At 43.7% G+C, this 11,747-nt stretch overlaps 1 protein-coding gene across 1 annotated transcript in view; it reads left to right on the top strand.

Moving 5' to 3' along the window:
- Positions 1–87: 87 nt before the first annotated feature.
- Positions 88–11,747, top strand: part of prkn (parkin RBR E3 ubiquitin protein ligase) — an 89,033-nt gene continuing 77,373 nt past the window's right edge. The window contains exons 1-2 of the mRNA XM_071380556.1: positions 88–346; positions 10,794–10,957. Coding sequence (XP_071236657.1) covers positions 340–346; positions 10,794–10,957 — 171 coding nt within the window. The 5' untranslated portion in view covers positions 88–339. The remainder of the gene's footprint in view (positions 347–10,793; positions 10,958–11,747) is intronic.

Genomic DNA, 11,747 nt, shown 5'->3' with positions numbered 1-11,747 from the left:
ACACATCCGGTGTTTGAAGCGATCGTTTCCGGTATGACGTCAAGTTCAAGTTTGTATTTTTCTCTCTCCGAATGTGTTTTTTGCACCTGTTGGATACGTTCGTAGTAGGATTCTGTCTGGTACAATGTATGTAAAATATGTTGCAATATGAAACAGCTAAAAAGCTATTTTGGACGCTGCCAGGTACATTTAACTAGATAATAATGATACGGAAACAAGTAGGACTCCATCTCCCATAGTCCTCGAGACTTGCAAATACTGTAATGGAGATCCCCAGCAGTCGTATGACATGAAGTTCTTCACCTTAATAAAACCAGAGGACGTAGCTACATCCCCAGCATGATTGGTATGTGAGAAAGTTGTAGTGAGTCGTTTCGTCCATTAATTTGACGTTGTCAGTTCTAGGTTATTTTGTGAATAACAGCATTTCCACGAACCCGTGATGCCTTGTTTATAAGATAGTTGTTTTTGTGCTTGGCTTGCTACTGGTCAGTTGACAATATAACAAGCTGCTGTTTTGTAGAATAGCCCTTATGTGTGTACACGAGAGTTGCATTCAGCCTTACAAGATGTACTATCACCTTGCTGGGTTATAATTTCTAAGGTAAACAGCTCTACTACATGTTCACGTGAACATGCAGCTGACACTGTCAAATCCACGCCACGTGCCAGCCAGTGACCGATGCATTGTAGCCAGATGTTCTGGCCCAAGTTTTTGATGGTGTTTGAGTGACAGAATACCATGAATTAACCACTATCTGGCAACATGTTTAATATTTTAATCTTCCTTTTGTTCCTATCAATACACGGTCAAGTATAGGACAAAGATGATATATTTTTAGTGTGTTCAGATTTGTGCAAAGGTCTAAGTCTATACCTGTTGCTAAGTTATTAAAATGGTGTCACTCAGTTGCCTATTATTATCAACACTTTGTTTGGAGGGCCAGAAGGTGTTTCTTTGGTCGATTTCTAAGGTTTAGTTTGACTGACACTTCTACTCCTAGAATATGAAGGAAGACTGTTGTCATCTTGGAGCAAACAGAAAACAGAGAGATGCTCTCAAGAAATGTCTCCGATAAACTTCGCTAAACCTGAAGGCAAGAGCAACATTAATCTGAGGTATATCTCCAGAGAATGAAATAGCCTTTCCACGCTCTTGAATTGTCAGATTTTGAGAAGCTCGGGAGTGAAGGTCTGAGGAAGACGGATCGATTGTGTCTTGAGTCTCCGGCCCATCAACTTTGAGACTGTCTCAGGCTCACACATCCCCAGGAGATAGGGTTTAGTTTGAGCAGGCTGAATGGTGCTTGTCTAGTAATAAGTTGCACTAGGCCTATAGAGGGAAGGGGATGAGAGGGAGTGTTGAAGGGAGGGAAAAGTCGTCATCATCCAGGAAATCTGAAGGGCCAGTATTTCTCTCATGTTGATGATCGCACACGCCGCGGCCCCAGAACTAGGTCTATCACAAGAAAACAGACAGACTTTTATTATGGGGAATGTCATTATATTCATGTGAAATGGGACTTTTTAAATCACCTTGATAATACAGCAAGTTGTAATAATAGCTGAGTCTGCATTAGGAAGATATAATCTTGCTCATATGATATTAAAATGCAAATGACTGAATTTAACTGTAATACAGTGATCCCTCGCCACTTCGCGGTTCACTTATCGCGGATTCGCTATTTCGCGGATTTTCATAATGCATTTTTTATTTTTTTTTGGTGCATTGTGCTCTGCATTCTGATTCGCTAAAAACTCACTCCCGCTTCTTGTATCAAAACATGCTACGAATTGTGCTATCATTTTGTCGTCTCGTGCAGTTATGTGTACGTACATAAAACAGCTTGGCAAATTTACATTAAGTTGGCCAGGAAGGAAGGAAGGACTAACGCTTGGTCGCTTAGCAACCATGGTGCGAATGGCCACTGAACTTAAGCGAGTAGCTGAGGAATGGGACCCTTTGATGAGCCGTTCATTACAGTTCTCCAACGTAATCGATGGTGGCATGTCGGTGTACAAGGATCTTTTTGCAAAGAAGAAAAAAGAGCGACAACAGCTGCCTATCACTATGCTCTTCTCCCGAACAAACACACCTGCACCGCGGGCTTCAGAAGAAGAGAACACTGCAGAGCGCAGTCAGGATGCAGCGGCCCAGTCTGAAGAGCAGTGAAACGGCCTACACGTGAGTCACTGTATTTGTATACATGTAATAGTTGCTAATTGTAAAAAAAAAAAAAGTTTTCTATTTCGCGGATTTCACTTATCGCGGGTCATTTTCGGAACGTAACCCCCGCGATAAACGAGGGATTACTGTATATAGCCTAGGCCTAAACAACATGTCCCGTGTGGCTCAGTTGGTAGAGCATGGCGTTTGCAACGCCAGGAGTGTGAGTTTGATTACCACGGGGGGACCAGTACAAAAAGTATGAACATTTATGCACTCACTACTCTAAGTGGTTCTGGATAAGAGTGTCTGCTAAATGACTCAAGTGTAAACATGTAAACAACACAGGAGAGGGGAATCAAAGACACCTGGACTACCTGCCTTGTCAATTGCCAAATCCTTACCAATTGCCATAGGCTATGTCTTCTAGCGGAGCAGGACTGTGTGGCAGTAGGTATTGAGTCTGAGTGGTGCTACTCCGAGGGGCCAGAGAAGTCTGTGATATAGGCTGAGGAGAGCGAGAGGGAGAGACGCCAGTGTACTCCTGGGACAGGCGAGAGGGGTCCGGATTATTTACTCTCTCTGTTTGGAGACCAAGGAGAGAATAAATTGCTATTGATTTTTGGTTTCTTGCAGCTAAGTATCTTTCTTGCCTTTGCATTGACTCCGGGCCAAGAATAATTTTCTTTTAATATGTATCCACATTTGCTTTCTGCGTTTCTCCTCAAGTGATTCCATTGCAGTGGTGTGTTGTCAGTTCCTTCACGTTGAGTTCAGCAGTCTTGTGAACGTAGGCCTTTGCCAAAGAGTGTACACTAGAGCGTGGCAGGTTAGAGTTTACAGTGGAGAAGGAGTGAATGTGTGGGTTTTATTTGGAGTTTGGGTTAGACAGACTAATTATGACTAGAGACTAGTTAATTCAGCCTTGACAAGCTAGACTCCCACTGATTCAAATCAAAGTTAGTTGGTTGCACACACAGTTTAGCAGATGGTATAGCGTGTGCAGCAAAATGCTTATGTTACTTGTTCCTAGCAATGCAGTAAAATTGAAAAAAAAAAGTGTCATGTCAAACAATATCAATGATTTGACAGCCCTCAACCCAAACAAACTGCACATGGTAGATCATAAGCTGTGTTCTAGCCCTGAACTTGTATAATCGTTGTGGCCATGGAATGACTGGGTAGATTTGTAACAAGGTATTTGCATATTCATAGAAAAATGATCAAATCGTTGAGGCCTACTTTAACATATGTTTAACCATATTATCTGGATAGGTGTATGATAATGAGTGGGTGAAAGGGTATCTTTCTTCAAAGATTCAAAGGATATCAAACATGCAGCATTTCCTCCCTCAAAAATGAACGTTATGCCCCTTTGGTAAAAGTCCTAATTGTGTATTTAATTTCATGACCCGATGGTTGGTTGGGGGTAAAACAAACACTAGTGACACAAAGGCAAAGGCTTTTGGAGAAAATATGTGGAGTTTCAACTGGTGTCAGTTATAATCACACATTTACATTCAATAGGTCTTTTAGCGCTTTATCTGAATTCCGATGTGTTTTTATTCATATTTCCATTTATTGCTTTCACTGGAGGCACAGAGGAAGAGAATCTTGAGAAATCTGGGCATCAGTGTGTGATGGCAGAAAGGAAATTGGTGTGTCAATCACAAGTTTTCATATCTCCAAGCTGGCTGTCATGAAAAGGAGGCAGCAAGAGAGAAATGATTGAAAGAAATGGATTGAGAGAGCAGGAGGGAGAGGAGGAGGGAGAGAAGGAGCAAGCGGTAAAGAGAAAAATGAGCAGAAGTGACTGAAAGGAACAGATACTCCGATAGGGCTGACGCAGTGTTAGTGCCTAATTGCCTCTGGAAAAGATAGAAGCCTCTCGGAAATCCAAGAGGATAATGACTGTATTACTGTCAATCAATGTTGAATGCAAGGTAAATACATAGTCACCAGGCTGAAGGGAAGAGGGATTACTGAACCACTACACACAGAAACCCAAATCCTCAATGGATTTCAATGGGTTCATATCACCCCTCGTCTTTGCCAGGTCCTGGTGTTGCTCCACTGAGATGATGTCAAGGTCACCTTGGTGGGGTGTGGAGGGACGGTGAGGAGAGTCACAAAGCTCTGTCATGAGTGTAGTTTTGCGCGTTGCTCTAGGACCTCAAGGAGTCTAGGTCATTGTAGTTCAATGGTTGATTTTCTGCCTCAGGCACAAAAACATACAGCACATCCCCAGAGGACATGCTCTCTCATAATGTGTGTGTGTGTGTGTGTGTGTGTGCAAGCCAGTTCCTGATCTAGAGTCCTTTTACTGTTGGGGACCCCAGTCCTTTTCCTCTAAGCACATCTCTCTTTGAGTAATTTTCCCTGAATTAATGCTTTATTGTTTAGTCAATGATTAGACCCCGAATAATTTAAAGCGTCAGTGCCGCTGGCGAATGAATGGCCACCTGAAACGCAACCGGTGCCTTTCACCGAACGCCGCAGTTTCTAATGAAAAGCCGCAGATGGGGTCTGGGAAAACAAATTCTGGCTGAAATTGGAATTGGTTACAGTGGCTCTCATGCAAATATGTGCCGCCAGCAGCCACGGCGCTAATAACAGGGAAGTGGCGAGGGCGCAGGTGAGATGGCTGCCACGGAGAAATTAAATGGAGATGGAAGGAGGAGAGGGGAAAGGGGGAGGCAGGCAATATGGATCTGAAAGATCACTGGAATGAGTAGGAACACCTGGCCTTTTGCTGATACCCCTGGGCTTGTATCCATCTAATACAGTACAGCCTACCTTTTCAGTACGCACTCTGCCTCTCTGAGTTGTTCAGGGGTGTTCACACACCAGAGAAGTGCTTTTTTCCGCAGTTCTGTTTCAGAATTACGTTGATTAATGAAGGGTCAATGTGCACTTGTTCTCTACATGGCTTGTTATCTGTACAATATTTTGATCGCCATCGACATCAACAGCATATCTGGAGGATCAATATGGAGAACGTGACTTTGCTCTACCTTAGCGACTCTGTCTACCTCTCTGACAGGGCCCAGCCATGTGTACATGCGTTGTGTCGCTCTGCCCCTCTTGAGGTGCTGCAGGTGGCAGACGCAGGCTAATGGTTAATTACCATTGTTAATGACTTCCCTCTGTCTCTGTCCCCGTCAGATGGAGCTATGACAGGCGGCTTGGCAGAGCCAGACGGCACAGTCGAAGCAAGTACAGCAACAGAGGGCTCACATAAGAACTTGTTACATTTGTTATTCGAGGAAATTGTTCTAAACATCAATTGTTATCATATTGTCATTGAATTTGCCAAGTACAGTTTCTATCATTACTGATATCTGCTGATGAAAATAACCTAGAAATCGTTTTTTATTGTACTGACACTATCATTTCTTAGCATTTTCTGTTCCTGTTGTGGTTGACCCACAGAACACACAAAGCAATCTTAGCTTCTTCGTCTTTGTGCTATTGGTAGAACGTGACACTGCTTGCCTAGTGAGGTAATGCAGCCAGCCAGTGTTCCAATGAACCCAGCAGACATACAGTACTATCACACCATATCTGTCCCAAATAGCTACACCTCTGCTCACTGTGTATACACACACCCAATACAGCTTCGCTGCAGTCTTATCTCTAGGGAGACTCTTATTTATTTCCATCCCTTGGTATTGTATGGGGATGTAGTCTGGCCACATATTGCAGTGGGGGGGGGGCATTGTGGTATTCCTGAAGGCTCCATTCTGCAGACATGGCCGCTTCCTTCAAATGTAATAAGCGACGACAGATGGAGGGAGGGGGGGGGGGGTTTATTTCCTGGCTTTCATGCACCGGGGTCGGGGTTGCGGTGGGGCGGCTGATGAACGGGAGCTGCGCTCCAGAATCCACCCAGCCGTTGATCTAAGAGAGAATCCTCCAGTGGACAGTCACCGGGCCCGAGAAACCTGGCACTGGCCCCATAGCTGCTGCTAGCCTCCACGATGGATAGCCTGGTCCTGAACCGGGCTCATCGTACAGTACCGTACAGCATCGCTCCACAGCACCCGTCACACATGACCAAACACTGCACCTGACTGTACCAGCTATCAGGATAAGGCTCAAGAAAGAAGGGAGAGGAGAAGAAGGTGGAGGGAGAAAAGCTCTTAGCCCCAGTGTTGGATGGGAATTTGTTCTCTTAATTGCTCAAAGTGAGTTCTGGAATTGAGGAGTCCATCTTCTTTATAGTTATGTGCGGGGGAAATACGGGCCTATGGGGTTGGCAGTATTTTACGGCGGTTTTGCCAGGGCCATTTGGGTGCTTTATCCCTAATCAATAGGAAGAAGAAAGTAGTGACGTGGGCAGTGCACTCGTAAAGGAGACAGGTGGCCCCAGCCCTCTGATAGCATTGCATTAGTGTCTGGAGAGCCTAACAGGGCCCCTTTGGGAAACTGCACTGTCGGGTTTAACTCCCTGGAGCGATCAAGTCCTGGGCTGCTGTCATTAGGATGAAGGGAGTCCTTTTACAGAGACATTTTCAACTCCCTGCCTTCTCCATGTAGCAGCTTTTACTCTCCTTCTTCCTCCCTCTTCAACCTTTCCCCTCCCAGTCAATCTCTCCCCCTCCTCTCACATCATCTCTCCTCTCACCTCCCTCCTGCACTAAAGAGTCCCCAGACCCATTTCCCTCCGATGCAGCATTTGAGAGTTGAGCCTATCTGTCTTCATATTTCTGCCTGTGTGCGGGCCGTATTGATCTGGCCGCCTGCCACTCCGCCCAGACACAAAGCATTGGCTGGCCGTGATACCCTCCCTGCCCCGCTCCTGCCCCCTTGGTCTGAGTGACATCGCATCTCTCTGCCTCTCTCTTTTTGAATTACTGTCATGGGACATTAACAGTAAATAACACACATTTCATTATAGGTAGAGTGGTTTTGACAGTTGGGATTTTTCTCCAGTCTAGATTGTCCCGCCATCTCTTTCTCTCTTTTCTTATTTTGTGAAAATGCCTGTTTTGGGAATGGAAGTATTGGTATTCTTCTCTGTGCATGCAGCCAGGTTTATGGAATTATGTTGTGAGTTGTTAGCCTTCCAGTGAGCTCTCTGCTTGGTAATCCGGACTGGTGGAGTTGGTGCTACATGATTGCATTCTGTCACTCTTCCTCCCCAGACTGAGAACTCGGGTAACCTGTGCACGTTATGGCCCCATCAACAAACTGACGGCTTCTGTGATGGAACATGACAAAGGAGGAATTTACTCATTTGTTAGCCACTTGGATTGGATGCAAAACAGTGAGGGACATTATGGAAATCTCAGTGACGGGACAAATTAGAATCAGCCCTTCTCCTCATTCACTTTGGGCCATAGCTCGGACTGGATTGGCTGTAGTGCTGCCAGAGATCAGTCAACCGAGAGACGGTTGTGTCATAGTGGTCATTGTTGATGTTGCTCTGACTTGAGGTACTGTAGTCTCTTCTGTGTAGATAAATCAGGTATGTGATGTGATATAGCATGGGTTCAAACCGATAGCCAAATGGTGTCTGTACACTTTCTTGTTACAATCTCAGAGAAGGTTTTGTCGTATATTTGTCTCAGAATAATGTTGCAGAAACACTTCTAAAGGGAATGTCGCACATTGGCAACAAGCAATCACCTAACTGAGTCAACTCCTTAAGCGCCAAATGGAAGAATACCTTTTTATTCCTCCTCAGTCATTAAATCTAAAACGATCTAATTTCCTGTAATAACTATGATTAATGCTGCGTTCCCATGACTACTCCACACTGTGTATGTGTTAGTGTGTGTACAAGATGTTTCTGTGTATGCGTAGCTTACGTGTATGTGTTAGTGGGTGTACTCAATGTATGGGCAATTCCGTTGTAACGGAATTATGCTGAGACTCAGGTTTTTCACTTTAAAATGTATGCCAAACAAGACCCATTGATTTCAAAGTTGAACAACTCTATGCACACGGACTTCTTTTAACAATTTTCACAGAACACTTTACATAAACACATTTACAGGAAGAACTGTGCAGATACAACGTTTGGTAACAGAATACAACTGAGGGACATTTTTTACCATAATCATGTTATCAAACTTTGCATCTGCACAGTTGTTCCTGTAAATGTGTTTTTGTCAAATCTTCTGTTTTTGTTTGGCATACAGTACCATTGTAGAATAAACAAGTTTGGACAAGGGTTTTTCTTTATTTTCTACATTGTAGAATAATAGTGAAGACATCAAAACTATGAAATAGCACATGGAATTATGTAGTAACCAAAAAAAGTGTTAAATCAAAATATATTTTAGATTCTTCAAAGTAGCCACCCTTTGCCTTGATGACAGCTTTGCACACGCTTGGCACTCTCTCAACCAGCTTCATGAGGTAGTCACCTGGAATGCATTTCAATTAACAGGTGCGCCTTGTTAAAAGTCAATTTGTGGAATTTCTTTCCTTCTTAATGCGTTTCAGCCAATCAGTTTATGTAGGGGTTGTATACAGAAGATAGACTTAAGTGCATATTATGGAAAGAACAGCTCAAATATGAAAAGAGAAACGACAGTCCATCATTACTTTAAGACATGAAGGTCAGTCAATCCGGAAAATTTCAAGAACTTTTAACATTTCTTCAAGTGTAGTCGCAAAACCATCAAGCACTATGATGAAACTGGCTCTCATGAGGACCGCCACAAGACAGGAAGACCCAGAGTTACTTCTGCTGCAGAGGATAAGTTCATTAGAGTTACGAGCCTCAAAAATTGCAGCCCAAATAAGTGTTCAAGCAAGTAACAGACACATCTCAACATCAACTGTTCAGAGGAGACTGCGTGAATCAGGCCTTCATGGTTGAATTGCTGCAAAGAAACCACTACTAAAGGACACCATTAAGAAGAACAGACTTTCTTGGGCCAAGTTACACGAGCAATGGACATTAGACCGGTGGAAATCTGTGCTTTGGTCTGATGAGTCCAAATTTGAGATTTGTTTCCAACCACTGTGTCTTTGTGGGATATATAGTAGCTGAACGGATGATCTCTGCATGTGTGGTTCCCACCGTGAAGCATGGAGGAGGTGGTGTGGGGGTGCTTTGCTGGTGACACTGTCAGTGGTTTATTTAGAATTCAAGGCACAATTAACCAGCATGGCTACCACAGCATTCTGCAGTGATACGCCATCCCATCTGGTTTGTGCTTAGTGGGACTATCATTTGTTTTTCAACAGGACAATGATCCAAAACACACCGCCAAGCTGTATAATGGTTATTTGACCAAGGAGAGTGATGGAGTGCTGCATCAGATGACCTCGCCTCCAGTCATCTGACCTCAATTCAGAAGGTTTGGGATGAGTTGGACTGCAGAGTGAAAGACAAGCAGCCAACAAGTGCTGAGCATATGTGGGAACTCCTTCAAGACTGTTGGAAAAGCATTCCTCATGAAGCTGGTTGAGAGAATGCCATGAGTGTGCAAAGCTGTCAAGGCAAAGGGTGGCTACTTTGAAGAATTTCATATATATATTTTGATTTAACACTTTTTTGGTTACTACGTGATTCCATATGTGTTATTTCATAGTTTTGATGTCTTCACTATTATTCTACAATGTAGAAAATAGTCAAAATAAAGAAAAACCCTTGAATGAGTAGGTGTGTCCAAACTTTTGACTGGTACTGTACATTTTTAAAGTGACAAATCGGACACTCAACGTAATTTCGTTATTGTGGAATTGCCTATGTGTGTATGCTTAGTCTATATGCTTTTGTGTGTGTGTGTGTGTGCTCACTTGCCTATTCACCTCGCATCATTATGTATTCCTTCAACCACACACATACAAACACACACAACATACACACTTACACCTGGATTGTGTGTTGTAGTAACAGGAGGGCACACTGTTGTAAAATGGTCTTTTTAATGTTTAAAAATGATATTATTATGTATATTACTGCCTTCATTTTTATGGTGCTCCAGGAAGAGTGGGTATCCATATTAAATACATATCAAAACCAGTGTGTGTTTAAACATGACTAAGTAGTCTACACATCTCCATTGGCTCATCATTTCCAATTTGATTGCAGACATTTCCCCGATCAGCCATTTTACAGTCCTGAATGTATCTCCTTGCCTCTAGGGGCTCTGAAAAGGTTGACTCATTTCAATTAAAATAATAAGTAGAAATGATAGCAGGAAAGAATACCTTTGCTCCAAATCTCACTCATCTTAATGAAGGGTTCGGGGATTTTCATATTGGCTTAGCCGGCTGAATTTTAAAATCCTGTTTCTTTGTTTTCTCCTGTCTATCATCTGTTCTCCCTGATTCCCGTTATTTCTCCTCATGTCCTCTCTTGTTCTCTCTCCTCTGTACCCACTTTTCCCTCTCTTTCTTCTCCACTTCCACTGTCTGTCCACCTCCTCTCCTCTGTTACTTCTGTGTTAAGGTCCCCTATGTCTAGCCTATCGCCTTTTTATTCTCTTCTCCCCTCTCTGACACCTCAGGCCTCTTGTCTCGTTCTCTTTTTGCCTCTTTTGACACGTAAGCGTCTCTCTTTTTCTCCTCTTTTTCTCTCTCATTCTCAAGCTTCATTCTCTGTTTATTGTTCACTATTGTCTCTGAGTTATCTCACCGGTCTCTCCTCTCTCTGTCTCTCCAGTGTATGTGAGGTTTAACTCCAGCCATGGCTTCCCAGTGGAGCTGGAGGAGGGGGCCAGCATCGCAGTGCTGAAGGAGAAGGTGGGGAGGCTGCAGGGGGTACAGCCAGAGCAGCTGAGAGTCATCTTTGCTGGCAGAGAGCTGCTCAGCGACTGCACCCTCCAGGTAAGGTCATCATTCTCCCATTTCACTCGACCCTGTCTTGTTGACTGTGCTGTGTGTGTGTGGTTGTCTGTATAGCAGACAGTCTTTTGTTTATTCATGCCCTAATTTCCCCACCACACGCTTACACATACAGTGGGGAGAACAAGTATTTGATACACTGCCGATTTTGCAGGTTTTCCTACTTACAAAGCATGTAGAGGTCTGTAATTTTTATCATAGGTACACTTCAACTGTGAGAGACGGAATCTAAAACAAAAATCCCGAAAATCACATTGTATGATTTTTAAGTAATTAATTAGCATTTTATTGCAAGACATAAGTATTTGATACATCAGAAAAGCAGAACTTAATATTTGGTACTGAATCCTTTGTTTGCAATTACAGAGATCATACGTTTCCTGTAGTTCTTGACCAGGTTTGCACACACTGCAGCAGGGATTTTGGCCCACTCCTCCATACAGACCTTCTCCAGATCCTTCAGGTTTCGGGGCTGTCGCTGGGCAATACGGACTTTCAGCTCCCTCCAAAGATTTTTTATTGGGTTCAGGTCTGGAGACTGGCTAGGCCACTCCAGGACCTTGAGATACTTCTTACGGAGCCACTCCTTAGTTGCCCTGGCTGTGTGTTTCGGGTCGTTGTCATGCTGGAAGACCCAGCCACGACCCATCATCAATGCTCTTACTGAGGGAAGGAGGTTGTTGGCTAAGATCTCGCAATACATGGCCCCATCCATCCTCCCCTCAATACGGTGCAGTCGTCCTGTCCCCTTTGCAGAAAAGCATCCCCAAAG

This window comes from Salvelinus alpinus, chromosome 32 (genome assembly GCF_045679555.1).
Source record: "Salvelinus alpinus chromosome 32, SLU_Salpinus.1, whole genome shotgun sequence".
Lineage (NCBI taxonomy): Eukaryota > Metazoa > Chordata > Actinopteri > Salmoniformes > Salmonidae > Salvelinus > Salvelinus alpinus.
Note: the sequence above shows the minus strand (reverse complement) of the source record. Positions and strands in the feature narration are given on the sequence as shown.